This window comes from Pongo pygmaeus, chromosome 1 (genome assembly GCF_028885625.2).
Source record: "Pongo pygmaeus isolate AG05252 chromosome 1, NHGRI_mPonPyg2-v2.0_pri, whole genome shotgun sequence".
Taxonomy (NCBI): domain Eukaryota; kingdom Metazoa; phylum Chordata; class Mammalia; order Primates; family Hominidae; genus Pongo; species Pongo pygmaeus.
In genome coordinates, this window is record NC_072373.2 from 207,386,282 (window position 1) to 207,408,376 (window position 22,095).

Below are 22,095 nucleotides of genomic sequence, written 5' to 3' on the forward strand. Positions count from 1 at the left end.
CCACCTCCCCTCCCACCACTTCTAGCAAGTCATCTGTTTTCATTTTTCCACATTCTCCGCAGTCTCTTTCTTGTATATGGCTTTTCCCAGCAACAGCTTTGTCTTCCTGATCTTCTTTGGCTCAGGAGACCAAGAAAATGAGACTGTGTTCCCTGAGCTCCTCCAGAGGGTGGAGGGAGTGGGAGGCTCGGAAGCCTGCCTAGGATGCAGTGTTTGGACAGAAACTCTGTGTTTGGTGGCCAGGGATGACTTCCTGCCGGGTGAGTGGAGAGAGTGTTACCGTCAGGAGGGGTCTGGCTTCTAGCCCTGTCTCTGCTGGGAATTTGCCCGGTGGCCTTGAGCAAGGTCCTGCACCCTTTCTAAGCCCCAGCTGCCTCATCTATTAATGGGAGAAGTAACTCTGACCAGCAATTCCCAGCGTGGGTTCCATGGGATGGTAACAGGTCTTGTAGGGGAAAGGACGCAGGGGAAGGGGACTCTATAATCAAATGTATTGGGAACACCAGATTAAACAAAACTCAGTGGTTTCTTTTTTGCAATACTTAGAGCCTTAAACATGTGGCTCTTAATCTTTTCCTCTGACAGCTGGACTCACAACCTCCAGGGGCCCTTCCAAACTAGAAGTTATCCGCATCCTTGTCATCATCTTAGCAGCCCATACATGTTGAGCATTTGATATGTCCCAGACACCACACTAGTGCATCATGTGGCTTAGCTCACAGAATCCTTGTATTTTATACATAAGGAAACTCAGGTGTGTAGAGGTTGTGTGACTCACCTGAGGTCACACAAGAGGCTCAGACAAATCCAGGGTCCTGGTGTCCCTGACACTATAGTGCTTGCTATGATTTGAGCTTACCCCAGAAGCTATTTTCTTTCTCTGCTACTTGGCTGACCACAAATGCCCGAGAGACATCCTCACTTGGAGAGTCAGAGGTCACAAAAGAGGGGCCCAACTCCTGTAGAAGTCCAAGGAGAGGAAGAAAGGGTTCTCGAGCTCTCAGGCGTCAGGGCCAGGCCTGCACCCTTCTGTGCCCCTCCATGAATGGCTGGCCGGCCCTTGACTGTGTCACATATCTACCAAGAGCTCAAGAGCACGGACATGAAGTACCGGAACCGCGTGCGCAGCCGCATTAGCAACCTCAAGGACCCCAGGAACCCCGGTCTGCGGCGGAACGTGCTCAGTGGGGCCATCTCCGCAGGGCTTATAGCCAAGATGACGGCAGAGGTGAGAGCAGGGCGTCTGCATGGTGAGGCAGGAAGCCAGGTCCCCCTAGCCCTGCCTAGTGCAGAGGGTCAGTGGCTCGTGACTCATCAGCAATGAGCCAGGGAGCTTTTCCAACCAGCCTCATCTCAGCCTCCCCACCGGGCTCTGGACTAGCAGGATACTGAACACAGCTAATAGGTTCTAAGTGCTGTGCTAAGTGTGTTCAGCGAATTGGCCAAGTTTGTGTTCACACCAACTGAGATAGAAAGGTGTATTATCCCCATTCTACAGATGAGGATCCTGAGGCTCAGAGGAGTGAACGGATTTGCCCATGCACACAGCTAGAAAGAGTTGAAGTCAGGAGGCAAGCTGTCTGGCCCCAGAGCTAGATTGTGCAGTATGTGTGGGGGCTGTACGTGTGGAGTGCATGTCTGTGTGGTATGTATGATGTGTGAGGTGTGTAGTGGATATATGTGGGGTGTGTGTGTGGTGTGTGTATGTGGAGTGTGTGTGTGGTATGTATGTGTGTGTATGTGTGGAGCATGTGTGTATGGTATATATTAGGGATCCCTAACCCTCGGGCCACCAGCTGGTACCTGTTGGGAACCAGGACACACAACAGGAGGTGAGCAGTGGGCGAGTGAGCAAAGCTTCATCTGTATTTACAGCCTTTCCCCATTACTAGCATTACCGCCTGAGCTCCGCCTCCTGTCAGATCAGTGGCGGCATTAGATTCTCACAGGAGCGCGAACCCTATTGTGAACTGTGCATGTGAGGAATCCAGGTTGCACGCTCCTTATGAGAATCTAATGCCTGATGATCTGTCACTGTCTCCCAGCACCCCAAGTGGGAACCATCTAGTTGCAGGAAAACAAGGGATCTCAGGGCTCCCACTAATTCTACATTATGGTGAGTTGGATAATTATTTCATTATATATATCACAGTGTAATAATAATAGAAATAAAGTGCATAATAAATGTAATGTACTTGAATCATCCTGAAACCATCTCCCACCCCATCTGTGGAAAAACTGTCTTCCAGGAAACCAGTCCCTGGTGCCAAAAAGGTTGGGGACCACTGGTATATATAATGTGTGGAGTGTGGGGGCTGTGTATGTGTGGAGTGGGTGTGTGTGTGGTGTGTATGATGTGTGAGGTGTGTTTGGTGTTTAGTATACGTGTGTGGTATGTATGATGTGTGGAGTGTGTGTGTATGATTTGTGGAGTGTGTGTGTATGACGTATGGAGTATGTGCATGATGTGTGGAGTGTGTGTATGTGTGTATGATGTGTGGAGTGCATGTGTGTGTATGATGTGTGGAGTGTGTGTGTGTATGTGTGGAGTGTGTGTGCATGATGTGTGGAGTGTGTGCGGTGTGTATGATGTGTGGAGTGCGTGTGCACTGTGTATGATGTGTGGAGTATGTGTGTATTGTGTTTGATGTGTGGAGTGTGTGTGTATGATGTGTGGAGAGTGTGTGTATGATTTCTGGAGTGTGTGTGTGTGATGTGTGGAGTATGTGTGGTGTGTATACCGTATGGAGTGTGTGTATGATGTGTGGAGTGTGTGTATGTGTGTATGATGTGTGGAGTGTGTGTGCACTGTGTATGATGTGTGGAGTATGCGTGTATTGTGTATGATGTGTGGAGTGTGTGTGTATGATGTGTGGAGTGTGTGTATCTGATGTGTGGAGTGTTTGTGTTGTGTATGATGTGTGGAGTGTGTGTATGTGTGTATGATGTGTGGAGTGTGTGTGTTTTGTGTATGATGTGTGGAGTGTGTGTATCTGATGTGTGGAGTGTTTGTGTTGTGTATGATGTGTGGAGTGTGTGTATGTGTGTATGATGTGTGGAGTGTGTGTGGTGTGTATGATGTGTGGAGTGTGTGTGGTGTGTATGATGTGTGGAGTGTGTGTGGTGTGTATGATGTGTGGAGTGTGTGTGGTGTGTATGATGTGTGGAGTGCGTGTGTATGATGTGTGGAGTGTGTGTGGTGGTGTGTATGATGTGTGGAGTGTGTGTGCAGTGTGTATGATGTGTGGAGTATGTGTGTATTGTGTATGATGTGTGGAGTGTGTGTGTATGATGTGTGGAGTGTGTGTGTATGATGTGTGGAGTATGTGTGTGTGTATGATGTGTGGAGTGTGTGTGTATGATATGTGGAGTATGTGTGGTGTGTATGATGTGTGGAATGTGTGTATGGTGTGTATAATGTGTGGAATGTGTGTAAGGTGTGTATAATGTGTGGAGTGTGTGTGTGTATGATGTGTGGAGTGTGTGTGTGTATGATGTGTGGAGTGTGTGTATGTGTGTATGATGTGTGGCGTGTGTGTGGTATCTATGATGTGTGGAGTGTGTGTGTATGATGTGTGGAGTGTGTGTGTATGATGTGTGGAGTGTGTTTTGTGTATGATGTGTGGAGTGTGTGTGTTTGTATGGTGGAGTGTGTGTGTGTGTATGATGTGTGGAGTGTGTGTGGTGTGTATGATGTGTGGAGTGTGTTTTGTGTATGATGTGTGGAGTGTGTTTTGTGTACAATGTGTGGAGTGTGTGTGGTGTGTGTGATCTGTGGAGTGTGTGTTGTGTGTATGATGTGTGGAGTGTGTGCACTGTGTATGATGTGTGGAGTGTGTGTGTATGATGTGTGGAGTATGTGTGTATGATGTGTCATGTGAAGTATGTGTGTGGTGTGTGATTAGCGTATGTGGGGCATGTGTGGTTTGTGTATGTAAGGCATGTGGAAGTGTGTGTCTGTGTTATGTAGTGTGTGTATGTACATTCTTCTGAGGAGAGGGTTCACTGCTTTCCTCAAACACCCAAAACAAACAGCAAAGAGCCTTGGCTTTAGGATGAAATGGGGAACTTGGCACAGGTAGACCAGGGTTATCTTTCTACCTAATTTAAAATATCTGATCTTTTTGGGTAAATAGTAACATATGCCTGGAGTTATAAATTACAACTTGGCTTTACAGTATGTCTTTCGTCAGTTCAGACTGCTATAACGAACATCGCCTGGGTGGTTTATCAACAACAGGCATTTATTCCTCACATTTCTTTTTTTTGTTTGCTTGTTTTTTTGAGATGGAGTCCGCTCTTTTGCCCAGGCTGGAGTGTAGTGGCACAATCTGGGCTCACTGCAGCCTCCACCTCCCAGGTTCAAGTGATTCTCCTGCCTCAGCCTCCCGAGTAGCTGGGATGACAGAGGTGTGCCACCATGCCCGGCTAATTTTTGTAGTTTTAGTAGAGATGGGATTTCACCATGTTGGCCAGGCTGGTCTCAAACTCTTGACCTCAGGTAATCCACCCGCCTCAGCCTCCCAAAGTAATGGGATTACAGGCGTGAACCACCACACCTGGCCTAGTTCTCACATTTCTAGAGATTGGACAGTCCAACATCAGGGCAGCAGCAGATTCAGTGTCTAGTGAGGGCCTGCTTCCTTATAGACAGCCATCTTCTCACTGTAACCTCACGTGGTGGAGGGGTCTTTCTCAGGCCCCTATTAGAGGGGCACTAATCCCCTGCACTCAGAGCTCTGCCCTTGAGAGCTAATCACCTCCCAAAGACCCCCTAATAACCATTGCCTTGGGGTTAGCATTTCAACAGGCCAGGTGATGTGGCTCATGCCTGTAATCCCAGCACTTTGGGAGGCCGAGGTGGGCAGAACTCCTGAGCTCAGGAGTTCAAGATGGCAAAACCCTGTCTCTACTAAAAATACAAAAATTAGCTGGGTGTGGTGGCGCACACCTGTAGTCCCAGCTACTCGGGAGGCTGAGGCAGGAGAATTGCTTGAACCCAGGAGGCAGAGGTTGCAGTGAGCTGAGATCCTGCCACTGCACTCCCAGCCTGGGCAACAGAGTGAGACTCCATCTCAAAAAAAAAAAAAAAAAAGAAAAAAAGAAAGAAAAAAGAAAAATCATAGCTTGGGCTTGGGCTGCCTGCTGTGTGGGGAAGCGCCCATCAGGACCCATGTGGACGGTGTCTCTCTCAGCACTCCCTTCCCTGGCTCCCTTTTTATGCCTCTTTCCTTGTTTACCTGACTCCCTCATTCTTCCTTCTTCTCTTTTCTTCCCTACCCAGACATAGCAAAGAATGGAGTAGGCTCTGAGATACCCATGAGCGCTGCTGAGTGGACATACCATCCTCTCAGTCCCCTGAGAACCGGCATTCACAGTCCACCCAGCACTGACAACAGTGTCTGGTACATCACAGGGCTCAACAAATAGGGATCGAATTGTGGTCTCTGACTCTCATTTCCTTCATTTTCTACCTTATTTTCTACAATGTTGTACTTATTCTCCGTGTCTCTGATGCTGCCTCATTCTAATGAGGCAGGGCAGAGAAGTCAATGAATTGGTGTGTGGCTGGATAGATCTTTCTGTTCTCTATTTCCTAGCTGGCACACAAGAACTTCCTTCCACAATCTGACCTCCAGCCACATCTCCCACACTTGACTTGAAGCTACCCCAAATACTTTTCCCCAAACATGCCATTCTTGTCCTCTGATCTTTTGTGCCTGCTGTTTTTTGTTTTTTTGTTTTTTCTTTTGAGATGGAGTCTGGCTGTCACCCAGGCTGGAGTGCAATGGCACAATCTCAGCTCACTGCAACCTCCACCTCCCAGGTTCAAGAGATTCTCCTGCTTCAGCCTCCCAAGTAGTTGGGACTACAGGCATGCACCTGTAACCATGTAACCATGTAACCATGCCTGGCTAATTTTTCTATTTTTAGTAGAGACGAAGTTTCGCCATCTTGGCCAGGTTGGTCTCAAACTCCTGACCTCAGGTGATCCGCCCACCTCGGCTTCCCAAAGTGCTGGGATTACATGTGTGAGCCACTGCGCCCGGCCCTGCTGTTTTATTTGTCTGGAATGTGCCACTACCCACCCCAGGAACTCCTATCTTTCAAGACTGGTTAAAGTACTAGCTTCTTCATGACCCACCAGACCCCAAACAGTTAACCACCATACCCTGTTGCTTTCCCCTGCACCTTATATACCTTCACTTTAGTACTTCCTTCCCTCTCTTGCAATCCCGTGTAAATACTTGGTTACCCGATCAGATTAGCACTAATTGGGAGGAGGAACCAGATCTTCTTTTCTGAATCTGTTGGACTCAGAGGCAGTAGCATGCTTGAACTAGCTCCTACCAGCTCAAGGGAGCTGGTGATGTGTAGCTCTTCCCAACTCTGCGTTCAGTTATATCACATTAGCAGCTTGAAATTGGCCATGGAATTTTGTCCCATTGACCATAGCATTTTTTCCCATGGAAGCTGACAAACGCTACAAATCAAGGTATCCCCACAACCAAAGCTGGTTTACCCGCAAACTGATACAGTTAAAGGCATTCAGTAAATTGGCATCCAGTAGATTTTGATTTCATTTTTTGAGATGGAGTCTCACTCTGTCACCCAGGCTGGAGTGCAGTGACGCGATCTCAGCTCACTGCACCCTCCACCTCCCAGGTTCAAGCAATTCTCCTGCCTCAGCCTCCTAAATAGCTGAGATTACAGGCATGCACCACCACGCCTGGCTTTTTTTTTTTTTTTTTTTTTTTTTTTGATGGAGTCTCGCTCTCGTTGCCCAGGCGGGAGTGCAATGGTGCGGTCTCAGCTCACTGCAACCTACACCTCCCAGGTTCAAGCAATTGTCCTGCTTTGGCCTTCCGAGTAGCTGGGATTACAGGTGCCTACCACCATGCCCAGCTAATTTTTTGTATTTTTAGTACAGATGGGGTTTCACCATGTTGGCCTGGCTGGTCTCGAACTCCTGACCTCAGGTGATCCACCTGTCTCAGCCTCCCAAAGTCCTGAGATTACAGGCGTAAGCCACTGCGCCCGGCCACATCCAATAAATTTTGAATGGGCAAATGCTTTATGCTCTGGAAAATCCCCCCAAATTAAAGTCAGCTACTTTTTACTCATATGGGTAAATGACTTTCATTGACTTGTTTTTCTATATTCTCCTGCCATTGGTTAGGGCCTAGCCTTTGAATTTAACACACTAGGACTTAAACATTAATACGTACCAGAATAACTTGAGGACACTAGTGAAAATGCATATTCTGGCCAGGTGCAGTGGCTCACACCTGTAATCCCGGCACTTCAGAAGTCCAAAGTAGGCAGATCACTTGAGCTCAGGAGACCAGCCTAGGCAACATGGGGAAACCCTATCTCTACAAAAATATACAAAAAAAAATTAACCAGGTTTGGTGGTGCATGCTGGGTGTAGTCCCAGCTACTTGGGAGGCTGAGGTGGGAGAATCGCTTGAGCCTGGGGAGGTTGAGGCTGCCATGAGTCACGATCACACCACTGCACTCCAGCCTAGGTGACAGCAAGACCCTGTCCCAAAAATAAACAAATAAATAAATAACTTTTAAAATGCATATTCCTGGGCCTGCCCTTAGCAATTCAGATTCATAGCCATCTGCATTTTATCAAGAAGCCTAAGTGGTTATAATGAAAGGTGAGCACACTAAAATGCTTTGACCTTTATGCCAGCTTTCTTCTCCGTGGTTTAAGGAATCAGGACAGACAGCAACAATTAAAATGTTTAGGCCAGGCGTGGTGGTTCACACCTGTAATCCCAGCACTTTGGAAGGAGGAGGCGGGCAGATCACAAGGTCAGGAGATCGAGACCATCCTGGCTAACATGGTGAAACCCTGTCTCTACAAAAATTAGCTGGGCATGGTGGCATGAGCCTGTAGTCCCAGCTACTCGGGAGGCTGAGGCAGGAGAATCGCTTGAACCTGGGAGGAGGTTGCAGTGAGCCAAGATCGCACCACTGCACTCCAGCCTGGTGACAGAGCGAGACTCCATCTTGAAAAAAAAAAAAAAAAGAAAGTTTAAAATCCTCATTTTGACATTCGCATCAGTCACCCTCCTTCCCCTTCCACCAACCCTTAACTGGAGCTCCCTCTCTGCTGTCCTCTGGCAGAGGCTTAAGGGGAGACAAGTGGCCAGGGAGATGGACAGAGAAAGCAAAGGTGTGAGTGATGCAGACCTGGAGTGTCTCCTGTGAGCTGGTGGGAGACTGGAGACTCTTCTGTAGAAACTCTCAGAAAAAGATGATCTGGGGTGCATGCTCATCAGATAAACAGTTAGTTGTGTGAGCCCAGGAGCTTCAGGGTGGGGGTAGCAGCAGCAAGTCATGGGTAGTTGCGCCAAGATTCCCACTAAGCAGAACAGCAGGGCAGTGATCACAGTGTAAAAGAGCACTGGGTCAAGTCTATAGAGGAAGGCTAAGGGGAACATCATAGACCAGGTGGCAGTGATCAAGTCAGCTCAAGCAGGAAGGTTCAGGCCAAGGCCAAGGTCCTGGCAGACAGGATGAGCCCCAGATCTGAAGAAATGTACACAGGAGTGCCCGTCCTTGGGCAGAGGCTGTTTGCCTGCTGCTCACCTGAACATGCCTTATGACCTTCCAGCCGTGGGCGGCATGGGGACTCTGCAGGGACAGCTTTCTCCCACTGGGGCAGGACCTGGAATCCAGGCCTCCCTCCAGCTCCTTGCAGTCAATAAATCATGTTACCTCCTCTTCTGTTCAGACTTTCTAGAAACCGGGTGCGGGGCAGGGCCCCTGCAACTCCTCAGCCCTGAAGGGCAGACTCTTTTTTCTCTAGGAAATGGCCAGTGATGAACTGAGGGAGTTGAGGAATGCCATGACCCAGGAGGCCATCCGTGAGCACCAGATGGCCAAGACCGGCGGCACTACCACTGACCTCTTCCAGTGCAGCAAATGCAAGAAGAAGAACTGCACCTATAACCAGGTATGGACAGTGAGGGGATGGGCCGGAGGTGCAGGAGGCCACAGGAGCATAGAGGTGGAAAATCAGAGAGAAGCTTAGGGAAGAGTCAGAGGGGAGAAAGGGTTAAAACTCTCTAGGCTTTGCCGGGTGTGGTGGCTCACGTCTGCAATCCCAGCACTTTGGGAGACCAAGGTGAGTGGATCACCTGAAGCCAGGAGTTTGAGACCAGCCTGGCCAACATGGTGAAATCCCATCTCTACTAAAAATACAAAAATGCCGGGCACGGTGGCTCACGCCTATAATCCCAGCACTTTGGGAGGCCAAGACGGGCGGATCACGAGGTCAGGAGATTGAGACCACCCTGGCTAACACGGTGAAACCCTGTCTGTGCTAAAAATACAAAAAAATTAGCCGGGCGTGGTGGCGGGCACCTGTAGTCCCAGCTACTGTGGAGGCTGAGGCAGGAGAATGGTGTGAACCCAGGAGGCGGAGCTTGCAGTGAACCAAGGTCGCGCCACTGCACTCCAGCTTGGGCGACAGAGTGAGACTCCATCTGAAAGAAAAAAAAAAATTAGCCAGGCATGGTGGCACGTGCCTGTAATCCCAGCTACCCTGGAGGCTGAGGCAGGAGAATCACTGGAACCTGGGAGGTGGAGGCTGCAGTGAGTCGAGATTGCACCACTGTACTCCAGCCTGGGCGACAGAGAGAGACTCTGTCTCAAACCAAACAAACAACAACAACAAAAAAACCTCTCTAGGCTGGGCCAGCTCAGTGGCTCACGCCTGTAATCCCAGCACTTTGGGAGGCCGAGGCAGGCAGATGGCTTGAGCCTAGGAGTTTGAGAGCAGCCTGGGCAACGTGGTGAAACGTCATCTCTACTAAAAATACAAAATTTAGCCAGGCTTGATGGTGTGTGCCTGTAGTCCCAGCTACTGGATGCAGGGGAAATGGGTGGCTATGAGGCAGGAGAATCACTGGAGCCCAGGAGGTTGAGGCGACAGTGAATTGAGGCTGCAGTGAGCCATGATTGCACCACTGCATTCCAGCCTGGGTGACAGAATGAGACCCTGCCTCAACAAAACAAAGAAAACCTTAAAAACTCTCCAGGCTGCAGAGAGAAGGGTAAGCCTTGGTACACTAATGTGGTGCACCTGTGGCTTCTAGACAATGTTCTCCTGAGTTTAGAATCATCCCGCTATGTGTCTACGAGGCTTGGTCAGTGTGTTCTTGTCTGCCCTGACGTGACAATAAGAAGAATCAGACTCACGGCGGCTGAAGAGTCATAGACAGTTGGAAGGGAACTTGGCAATGTGAAACCCAGCTCCCTCATTACACACCCAGGGAAACTGAGGCCCACACAGGCCACAGATGGGCTTTTTAGCCTTGCCCAAGAAAGGAGGCCAATGTCAGAGATAGTAATAAACCAGATCCAGACCTTTCTGCCTGCAATCCAGCTAACTTGGTCAATAAAGCCTAATGGCTTTAGCTCTGAGTCCTAAAGCTGAAGACCATTGCCCTGGCATGGGGAACTTGGGAAGGCTGTGGAGGCCCCTTCTCTTAAAACCAGAGAATGGCCTCCTCTTTCTGGGTTGCACATGGTATGCCCTTAGAGCACAAATATCCTTGGATTCTAACTGGTGTCTAGTCATTCTAGAACTCGATTCAGAGTTCTCTGTCTGTTCGGCACACATCATTTATCAAGAGCACGTTGCCTGCGGCATTCTGTGGCCAGGGCAGAAATGCAGTCAGCCTTGCCATTCCGGAGGAGTCCCTTGGAGCATTCCAGTTCTGGAATTCGGAGATATTTGTGCAAGCTTCTGCTCTCTCCCAAGCACCTTTCCATGTGGAGTGATGCGCTTCCTGTGCCTCACTTCTTTCTAGAAGTAAACTGCCCACTAGCAAAGTTTTCTCTCTGCTTGTCACTGCTTTCCAGTGACCAGGCTGTGCTAAGCTTTGTCCGCCTGGCAGACTGCTGGGCTGCTGGAGCTCACTCAAGGAGGGTGGCGGGCATAACTCGTCCCACACCACAGATTCCCAGCTGACATCATTCGTAGCTGATTGTCAGCAAAGTAATGACCTGCTACATGTCATGGCCAGCCAAGGACAGCCTTAGAAAACCAGAACAGGAGCTGTCAAATCTGGAAATGCCAGGGCTTTACTGTGGGATACCTGGTTCCTGCACCTGAATGATGAGGCTAAGAGGATAAGAAAACGTAACATTAAATAGTCCTGATGATATTTAGGACTTTTCCTCTCTGGGCCTCAGGTCTTCCACCAGTAAAATAAGGAAGATGAACTAGACCACTAAACCTGCTTGCAGCTTACTCCAGTGAGCTTGTCCAGTAGGGTGTGTTCAGGGGTGAGTCAGGGAATACTTCCTGTAGGAGATAAGTCTTGAGGCAAGAGAAGAGAGATCTGTTACAAAAGATCAACAAGAGTGACCAACAAGAGTGAAAGTCCAAATTAGCCGGGCATGGTGGCGGGTGCCTGTAATCCCAGCTATTCAGGAGGCTGAGGCAGGAGAATCGCTTGAACCCAGGAGGTAGAGGTTGCAGTGAGCCGAGATTGCACCACTGCACTCCAGTCTGGGCAACAGACCGAGACTCCAGTGTCAAAAAAAAAAAAAAAAAAAAGCGAAAGTGCAAAAGGCCAGGTTAAACCAGTAAAATACTGGGAGTGAGCTGATGGACTGCCTGCCAGAGGAGAGGAAAGCATAATACTAATATTATGGAGTTGTCAGTGATAAGGAAATTGCTGACGTGGGGTGGGAATCTCAGTGCCAACCTCTGGGATTTGGACCTACTCCTAAAGACAGTGGGAGCCATGGCAGGTCCTAAAACAGGGGCGTGACTTCATGAGTGGTTCTTCTCTCTCTCAGGTGCAGACACGCAGTGCTGATGAGCCCATGACTACCTTTGTCTTGTGCAATGAATGTGGCAATCGCTGGAAGGTCTGTATGTTTATATATTTCCCTCTTCCCTGTCATCCACATATCTCGCCCGCATAAGGCGTAGTATACCCACAACCCAGAAGGGGTCTTGTGCATGGCAGCGCTTGCCAGCCTGCACAGAGTAGGCCTGCAGAGCCAGAGATAGTGGCGGATTGCTGTTGGGGAGGTGGGGAGAGAACACACATGCATGTTTTCATTTTAGAAGGGCACCAAGCTGGGGTGGGGGCAGCAGCCCACATTTTATCACAGGATGAGCAAGTCTGTCATTTGAGCACAGATGGAATTGGCTTCCTGAGATCCACAGAGGAGAGGAAAAACATTCTGCACTTGGACCACGCCTCTTTGGAAAGTGCTTCCACAGATGGTATTTCCTTTGAACCTGGCCACAGCCAGGGATGGGAAACAGGAAGGCTGAGCCCTGTCAGAAAGGAGTTGACCCTAAATGCCACCAGGTCATCCTTCCCTCCTAAGGAAGCTCTGGAAGTCTTACATTACCCAAGTCTGTAACTCATACTGCCCCAGCTCCTGCAAAGGCAGAAGTTTTGTTTTCATGCATGGGAGCCAAGCAAAGACTCCTCCCAGAGTGCTCCTTCCTGCCAAGTCTCCTGAAGGAACAGAGTGCGGTCACGTGACTAATGTCAGTTTCCAACTGCTATCTGACTTGCACCAGCACCATGTGATGTCTGGGTCACCAGGCAGGCTGCAGGTGCTCCAAAAGTTCTAAGGTACTTAGCAAGAAGTACAAGACAAATCAGGATCCCTGGTTTCAGGTCCCATTCTGCCCTACTCACTCTGAGCATGTTACTCACTTCATTGAGCAAGAGTAATAATAATGCCTTTCTCCCAGGGTTGGTGATGTGAGGATCATTTTGATATGAGGGTTATCACGTATGCATAAACACTTTGCAAACCACTACAAGAATTGTTCCTTTATAATGTTATTCTTACTTTCAGACAAGGAAATTGAAATACAGAAATAGTTCATAAGCATAAAGCCACAGTTTGGAGCACTGAAAGCCGATGCTCCGACTTCCTGATCAATTCTTCTACTTTTTTTTTTTTTTTTTTGAGATGGAGTCTCGCTCTGTCGCCCAGGCTGGAGTGCAGCGGCGCATTCTCCACTCACTACAAGCTCCATCCCCCGGGTTCACGCCATTCTCCTGCCTCAGCCTCCCGAGTAGCTGGGACTACAGGCGCCGGCCACCAGGCCCGGCTAATTTTTTTGTATTTTTAGTAGAGACGGGGTTTCACCGTGTTAGCCAGGATGGTCTTGATCTCCTGACCTCGTGATCCGCCCGCCTCAGCCTCCCAAAGTGCTGGGATTACAGGCGTGAGCCACCGCACCCAGCCTCCAATTATTTTTCTTACTAAGGACCTCAGTAGCCCTTACTGGGGCCTCATTAGAACTGCCATATTTTTTAAGGTGAAAACCAGATGATTATGTATTTTTTCCTTTTTTCACTTATTGAGCACTTAGGGATGGGGCCAGTACAGTGGCCTACTGGTTTAGAGCATGGGCTTTGGCATCAGGCTCAAATCCTAGCTTTATCCCTCACCAAGTGACTTAACTCAGTGACCTGAACTCATTAAGCCTGTATTTCCTCATCTATAAAATGAGGGTATTCATATCTAGCCCACAGAGCTGTTTTGAGGAGTAGAGAAGGTAACACACGTAAAGCATTAACAGAGACTTTGAGAGCTCATATGGCATCTTTGTCAAATTAGGAAAAGGTGTCCCTTCCTCCAGGCGACACAGCCTCATGCCAGGGTACAGAGCAAACAGAGCAGGGGCTACGTTTCAGCCTCACCTTGCCCCTTTGGCCAGGCTCTTTTGTGCAGTCAACAAATTATACAACCATACAAAAAACGCCCTGAGCACAGACATGCCTGGTACATAAAACCACTATTCTTACTATTTTGGGTATGTCATCTACTAGTATTATGGGAGTTTGGGCAAGTCACTTATACTCTCTGATCTGCTTCCTTACCTGTAAAAATAGGAGTGATAGGCCAGGCGCAGTGGCTCGTGCCTGTAATCCCAGCACTTTGGGAGGCTGGTGGATCACCTGAGGTCAGGAGTTTGAGACCAGCCTGACCAACATGGAGAAACCCCGTCTCCACTAAAAATACAAAATTAGCCAGGCGTGGTGACACATGCCTGTAATCCCAGCTACTCGGGAGGCTGAGGCAGGAGAATCGCTTGAACTCGGGAGGCAGAGGTTGCGGTGAGCCAAGATCACACCATTGCACTCCAGCCTGGGTGACAAGTGAAACTCCGTCTCAAAAAAAAAAAAAAATTGGGAGTGATATTAGTGCCTACCTCAGAGTGATTGTAAGGGTGAAATGAGTTAATACATGTTAATACTGCCTAGCACAGAATAGATGCTCAATAAATGTAGCTCTTGTGATTTTGTTACTGTTAGAGAAAGGATATTCTGAATGCTTTAAATCCAGCTCCTCCTCCTTGACTCTCACTAGTTGGAGGGACAGGATCCACTAGAGGTAACAACTACAGACTTCTGAACACATTTTCAGTTGGTCTCCGTTGCCATGTGGGAGACCGAAAGTCTAACCAAGTGATTAGTAGCCATCCCAGTGATGTTCTTGACCATAAATTGAGAGCTCAGCACATTCCTGGCACCGAATTGCCATTCATTTATTACCTGATATCATTCTCACATTCACAAGCATTATGAGCTCATTTTACAGGTGAGTGATTTGTTCAAGATCACACAGCTAATAATGGCAGAGCTGGGCTTTGGACTGGTCTGCGTGGCTCCAGACACCACCTTCTTTTTCATATTCCCCCACAGCCTCCTTGGAGGATGCTGAGAAACCTTTCAAATTTTGTTGCCTTTCTGGTTTTGTAGTTCTGCTGATGGAACAGCTAGCCATGAACAAGGTGAAGAAGAAGAGGAAGCGCTGAACTGTCTGAACTGGAGAAGCAATAAAAATTAAAATGAAGGAAAATACTGAACTCTGAGTGGGGTGGTATGAGTTGGAGGAAGAATTCTCTTGCAAATTAATAATCGGTCATTAGAAACAATTGGTTAATGGGGGAGCCTAATTGGAGAATGATGCTGAGAATCTGCATTGATGAACCTTTTAGAAACTGCAGAGGGCTGGGCACGGTGGCTCATGGCTGTAATCTGCAAACTCTGGGAGGCTGAGGTGCGACAATCGCTTGACACCAGAAGTTTGAGTCCAGCCCAGGCAACATAGCAAGACCCCATCTCTATAAAAATAAAAGAAAAAGAAAAAATAAAGAAACTGCAGCGCCTTAGACCTGAGGTGTCATATCTTTTGACAGTGGGCTGGCAGACCTTTGCTTTAAGTTCCTTCTCTCCCATCTGGATCTCCCAGCCTTTTCCGAATTGAAAAATGCCAGATCAACACAAACCTCACCCCACCCCCACCTCAGAGTCACACGTGCAGAACAGTTGCTACACCATTTGGCTTCAGCAGATATTACTTCCATACTATGTATTAGGTTGCTGCAAAAGTAATTGTGGTTTTTGCAATTACTTTTGCAGTGGCCTAATAGAAATATTTCTTCCCTACTCTTTCCTCATCTCTTCCCAAACTCTCTGCTATTCCCTGTTCACAGCTGGCTGTGGGGGCCTTTGAGGACTCCAGATCATATCCCTCTAGGCAGGGAACAGATCCTCTTGAGCTGGGCTTTCTGAGCGGGCTTTCTTGAGTGGGCTTTCTGAAGATTACAGCAGCACTCTGACTTCCATGGCCCCTTGAAAGTCCTGAGCCTCAGAACCTGCCCAGGCCTTAGCAATGTGTCCCTCACAGCTCCATCTGTGACCTGAGCTTCAGAACACATCTGCAGAGCACAGAGACCTTGCCATGCTTCTCCCATGATAATTATTGGCTTGCTTTTTTTGTTTTCGTTTTTTTTTTTTAGAGGCTGGAATACAGTGGTGTGATCTTGGCTCACTGCAATTTCCACCTCCCAGGTTCAAGCAATTTTCCTGCCTCAGCCTCCTGAGTAGCTGGGACTACAGGCATGAGCCACCAAACCCAGCTAATTTTTTGTATTTTTAGTAGAGATGGGTTTTCGCCCTGTTGGCCAGGCTAGTCTCGAATTCCTGGGCTCAAGTCATCCACCCTCCTTGGCCTCCCAAAGTGCTGGGATTATAGGTGTGAGCCACCGCGCCTGGCCTCAGCTTGCTTTTGATGCTGACAGGAACTTTCGGCAAAGCTGGAAACTTCTAGAAAAGCCTTGGGGAAGCTGTTGGGGCAACTATAACCCAAGTTCCTCATATACCCTGGACATCATTTACTCTAGAATTGGTTACTGTCTTCTTCCTTCCATCCATAAGTGCCTTCTCCTGTAGATGAAGCCCAGAAATAAACTAGGTACAGGAGTCTTCCACCGTCTTTGACTTTTATTTATTTTTATTTATTTATTTATTTTTGAGACAGGGTCTCTCTCTGTCACCCAGACTGGAGTGCAGTGGTGCGATCTTGGCTCACCGCAACCTCTGCCTCCTAGGCTCAAGCGATTCTCCTGCCTCAGCCTCTTGAGTAGCTGGGATTACAGGCACGCACCACTACCACCTGGCTAGTTTTTGTATTTTTATTAGAGACAGGGTTTCACCATGTTGGCCAGGCTAGTCTTGAATTCCTGACCTCAAATGATCCGCCCACTTCGGCCTCCCAAAGTGCTGGGATTACAAGCGTAAGCCACTGTGCCCGACCCCATCTTTGACTTTTTTTTTTTTTTTTCTGAGACAGAGTTTCACTCTTGTTGCCCAGGCTGGAGTGAAATGGCACGATTTTGGCTCACTGCAACCTCCACCTCCTGAGTTCAAGAGATTCTCCTGCCTCAGCCTCCCGAGTAGCTGGGATTACAGGTGCCCACCACCACAGCCGGCTAATTTTTTTTGTATTTTTAGTAGAGATAGGGTTTCACCATGTTGCCCAGGCTGGTCTGGAACTCCTGACCTCAGGTGATCCACCCACCTTGGCCTCCCAAAGTGATGGGATTACAGGCGTGAGCCACCACGCCTGGCCTGTCTCTGACTTTTAAACAGTTAGATTTGGGGTGAATCCCTCCCTTGGAAAGATCGAAAATCCTCTCACAGATGATACAACACAAAGAACTCATAAATGGCAGAGCCAGGACAGAAACCCAGGTCTTCTGCTTCCTGTCATTGTGCTATAAGAGATCCAGAGCTATACACAGGGCTCAGCCCCTACCTTCCAGGAAGTCACAGCCTGGCAGGGAAAGAAACCATAGGCACAGATTTCCACACCAGTTGGGATGCGATAAATGCCACATACATCTGAGGGACCAATATTATCCACAAACGTGCAGGGGGATGTTGCTTAGAAACCCAGATGTTTCTTAAACTTTAATACAGGTGAGAATTCACTGGGCATTGTGCTGAAACGCAGATTCCAATTCAATGGGTCTGGGGTGGGCCTTGAGATTGTTCATTTCTTTCTTTCTTTTTTTCTTTTTCTTTTTTTTTTTTTAAGACAGGGTCTCACTCTGTTACCCAGACTGGAGTGCAGTAATGCCATCATGGCTCACTGCAGACTTGACCTTCTAGGCTCAGGTGATCCACCTCAGCCGCTGGAGTAGCTGGGACTATAGGCATGCACCACCACGCCTGGCTAATTTTTTATTTTTTATAAAGATGGGGTCTCCCTGTGTAGTCGAGGCTGGTCTCAAACTCCTGGGCTCAAGCAATCCTCCTGTCTCAGCCTCCCAAAGCGCTGGGATTATAGGCATGAGCCACGGCACCCAGCTGATTTTTCATTTCTAACCCCAATGCAGCTGGTCCACAGACCACACTTTGAGTAGGAAGGCCTTAGATGTCCAGATTTTTCTCTGTATTATGTAATCCTCCATCCAAATGTCTAGAAACCAAAAGCAGAACAAAAAGCAACCACTGTCAATTTAATAAGGCCAATAAAGGTTACTTTTGGGTGAGTTTTTTGTTTGGTTTGGTTTTGTTTTGAGACAGAGTCTTGCTCTGTCGCCCAGGCTGGCACGATCTCGGCTCACTGCAACCTCCACCTCCCGGGTTCAAGACATTCTCCTGCCTCAGCCTCCCAAGTACTAGAACCCCGGTACTGGAACCACCACACCCGGCTAATTTTTGTACTTTTAAAAGAGATGGGGTTTCACTATGTTGGCCAGGCTGGTCTCAAACTCCTGACCTCAGGTGATCCGCCCGTCTCAGCCTCCCAAAGTGCTAGGATTACAGGTGTGAACCACCACGCCTGGCCTTGAGTGAGGTTTTTTTTTTTTGGTTTTTTTTTTTTTTTTGAGACAGAGTCTTGCACTGTCGCCCAGGCTGGAGTACAGCGGCGCGATCTCGGCTCACTGTAACCTCCACCTCCCGGGTTCAAGCCATTCTCTTGCCTCAGCCTCCCGGGTAGCTGAGATTACAGGCATCTGCCACCACGCCTGGCTAATTTTGTTGTTGTTGTTTTGTATTTTTAGTAGAGACGGGGTTTCACCATGTTGGTCAGGCTGGTCTCGAACTCCTGACCTCATGATCCACCCACCTTAGCCTCCCAAAGTGCTGGGATTACAGGCGTGAGCCACTGCGTCCGGCCAACCTTGGGTGAGTTTTTTAAACGCGGCACCTTGGGGCGATTTTCAGTAGTCACGATCTAAATAACTGTTGTGTTTCCTGTGTCATAGCATAGGGATTTAGAGCATAGAATAAAAAAAAAGAAAACTAATCTTCACCCTCAATAACCTTACTGTTTACAAAGGAGATGAGTCAGATTAAACAGCAAAAGAACAAGTCAGCTCAAGTCCACACATCTATACAGTATACATCCACATTCACAAAAGGACACAAAAGAGTATGAATAGGCCACAGACTGCCATCAGCAGGCGGCAAAACCCTCACTGCGGGCCTTCCCGTGTCCACTCCGGATCCAACTGACCAGAACAGGCTTTTCCACATTGTAAAACTGATCCTTAGAATCCTCCACTCTACACCCCCATTTAAAACCTTTCTTTCTTCCTTTTCCCCCTACTGCTCTTGGCAAGGTCTACAAGGCCCTGCAGGGCGGGCCTGTGCCTCACCCCCGCACTTTGTGCTGCAATCACACTGGCCTTCTCTCAGTTCTTCACGACATGCTGTGCTCCTCCTTGTCACAGAGTCTTTCCACACGCTGTTGGCTGGAACACGTGGTTTAACCCCATCTCCTTCATAACGAAAGATGAAGAAGGTGCAAGCTACAAGGAGTTAGCATTCACTTCTGCCACCCAGGAGGGCTTCCTAGGGGAGGGGAGGTGGTTACCATACGGGAGGAAAAAGACAAGGTCAAGTGAGGTAAAACAGGCAACACGCTTGGAATGAAAGAGCTCACCAGAATGTTATGGCCAAAAGAACATGAAAATAGGCTGGTTGCAGTGGCTCACGCCTGTAATCCCAGCACTTTAGGAGGCGAAGGTGGGCGGATCACTTGACGTCAGGAGTTCGAGACCAGCCTGGCCAACATGGTGAAACCCCATCCCTATTAAAAATACAAAAAAAAAAAAAATAGCTGGGCATGGTGGCACATGCCTGTAATCCCAGCTACTCCGGAGGCTGAGGCAGGAGAATCACTTGAACCCAGAAAGCAGAGGTTGCAGTGAGCCGAGATTGCCACTGCACTCCAGCCTGGGCGACAAGAGCGAGACTCCACCTCAAAAAAAAAACAAAAAACAAAAAACAAACTTGAAAATGGAAGAATGGAGGGTCGTTGAAGATCCTATGGCCAATTTGGGTGTTTTCAAAAGGTTCCAGGAACCTAAAATACTGTATAGGATGAGAAGTCTTTCTTAGTATTTTCATCCAGACTACCAAATCTCTTATTAGCCCCGGTTTTTCTTTAGCTCAAGACTTACATTGCCAAGTGCCTATTTGGATATCTCCTTGCAAGCACCCCACTGACCTTCTCAATACTATAATACTGTTAATCTGAAATTGAACTCACATCTCTGTTTTTTAATTTAAAAAATTTTTTTTGAGATAGGGTCTCATCCTGTCACCCAGCCTGGAAAGCAGTGGTGCAATCACAGCTCACCGAAGCCTTGATGTTTCAGGATCAAGTGATCCTCCTGCCTTTGCCTCCCGAGTAGCTAGAACCACAGGTGTGCACCACCACCCCTGCTAATTTTTTTTATTTGTAGAGATGAGATCTCGCTGTGTTTTCCAGGCTGGTCTTGAACTCCTGTGCTCAAGTGATCCTCCCACCTCAGCCTCCCAAAGTGCTGAGATTACAGGTGTGAGCCACCATACCCCGACATTGTTTGTTTGTTTGTTTGTTTTTTGAGAGAGAGGGTCTCACTCTGTTGCCTGGGCTAGAGTGCAGTGGTGTGATCATAGCTCACTGCAGTCTTGAACTCCTAGGCTTAAGTGAGCCTCCCACCTCAGCTTCCTGAGTAGCTGGGACTACAGGCACATGCCCCCACATCTGGCTAATTTTTTTTTTTTTTGTCGGGTGCAGTGGCTCATGCCTGTAATCCCAGCACTTTGGGAGGCCGAGGCGGGCAGATCACCTGAGGTCAGGAGTTCGAGACTAACCTGGCCAACATGTACTAAACAGCTACTAAAAATACAAAAATTACCCAGATGCAGTGGCGCATGCCTGTAAATCCCAGCTACTCAGAAGGCTGAGGCACAAGAATCGCCTGAACCCGGGAGGTGGAGGTTGCAGTACAGTGCCACTGCACTCCAATCTGGGTGACAGAGCGAGACTCCGTCTCAAAAAAAAAAAAAAAAAAATTTTGTAGAGATGGGCATGCGAGGGGGGTCGCCCTGTGTTACCAAAGCCTGGTCTCCAACTCCTGACCTCAAGCAATCCTCCCACCTGGGCCTCCCAAAGTGTTGAGATTACAGGCGTGAGCCACTGCACCCCATGCATCTTTTCTTTCTTTGGTCCCCTCTTCTGTCTTTCCTATTTGTCAGCTAATTCATTCCTTAAAACCATCTGTGACCCTTTCCCCTTGTCCTCTTCTCTTATTTCCCAATTCTATAGTCTGTCCCTTGACCAGCCCTTATCTCCATTCCCATCACTGTCAACATGGCCTTTCAGGTTTCCTTTTCTCTTTTTCTTTTTTTTTTTTTTGAGATGGAGTCTCTCTCTGTCATCCAGGCTGGAGGGCAGTGGCACAATCTCGGCTCACTGCAAGCTCTGCCTCCCGGGCTCATGCCATTCTCCTGCCTCAGCCTCCTGAGTAGCTGGGACTACAGGCGCCCTCCACCACGCCCAGCTAATTTTTTTGTATTTTTAGTAGAGACGGGGTTTCACCGTGTTAGCCAGGATGGTCTTGATCTCCTGACCTCGTGATCCGCCTGCCTCGGCCTCCCAAAGTGCTGGGATTACAGGCGTGAGCCACTGCGCCCGGCCCAGGTTTTCTTTTTTCTAGGACTGGTGCAAAGGTCTTCTACTGATCCTCCAACTCAGAGCACTATCTTCCCTGCATCTACCCTGCCTGACTCTGAGTGTCATTCCTTCAGCAGTTTCCACCAGCTATCAAAATTCAACTATTTGGTTTGATTTTCAAAGCTCTATCTGCCTTCTGCCTTTTTTGGGGGTGGCGGGGGGGCCTAGAGACTTTTATGTCTGACTGTGCTGATGGGCCCTGTCACGCACGTCCGTGTGAAGAGACCACCAAACAGGCTTTGTGTGAGCACCAAGTCTGTTTATTTCATCTGGGTGCAGGCAGGCTAAGTCCGAAAAGAGAGTCAGTGAAGGGAGATAGGGGTGGGGCCGTTGTATAGGATTTGGGTAGGTAATGGAAAATTACAGTCAAAGGGGGTTGTTCTCTGGAGGGCACAGGCGGGGGACACAAGGTGCTCAGTTGGGGAGCTTCTGAGCCAGGAGAAGGAATTTCACAAGGTAATGTCATTAGTTAAGGCAGTAACCGGCCATTTTCACTTCTTTTGTGATTCTTCAGTTACTTGAGGCCATCTGCATGTATACGTGCAGGCTTGGGCTCAGAGGCCTGACAGGCCCTTGCCCTCTGCTTGGCTTTGGTGGTTCATCGTCCACCTCTGCTGTCCCTTATGCTCCAGGCTAAAGGAGATATTTGCCCTGTGTTTGAATACCCAATGGGCCTTCCCATTTGTGAATGCCTATACTACTTCCTTCTCCCTAGCCAGATCCAAATCTTATCCATTCTTCAAGGCTCACCTCAGATGCACATCTTCTTATGAGGTCTCTGAT

General features: G+C 48.4%; 1 protein-coding gene across 2 annotated transcripts in view; it reads left to right on the forward strand.

Moving 5' to 3' along the window:
* TCEA3 (transcription elongation factor A3) overlaps nucleotides 1-15,184 on the forward strand; it is a 44,802-nt gene extending 29,618 nt beyond the window's left edge. For both annotated transcript variants that reach the window (XM_054500901.1, XM_054500911.1), the window contains 4 exons: nucleotides 1,073-1,228; nucleotides 8,825-8,971; nucleotides 11,830-11,901; nucleotides 14,772-15,184. In XM_054500901.1, the coding sequence (XP_054356876.1) occupies nucleotides 1,073-1,228; nucleotides 8,825-8,971; nucleotides 11,830-11,901; nucleotides 14,772-14,780 (384 nt within the window). In that variant the 3' untranslated portion in view covers nucleotides 14,781-15,184. The remainder of the gene's footprint in view (nucleotides 1-1,072; nucleotides 1,229-8,824; nucleotides 8,972-11,829; nucleotides 11,902-14,771) is intronic.
* Nucleotides 15,185-22,095: the final 6,911 nt, after the last annotated feature.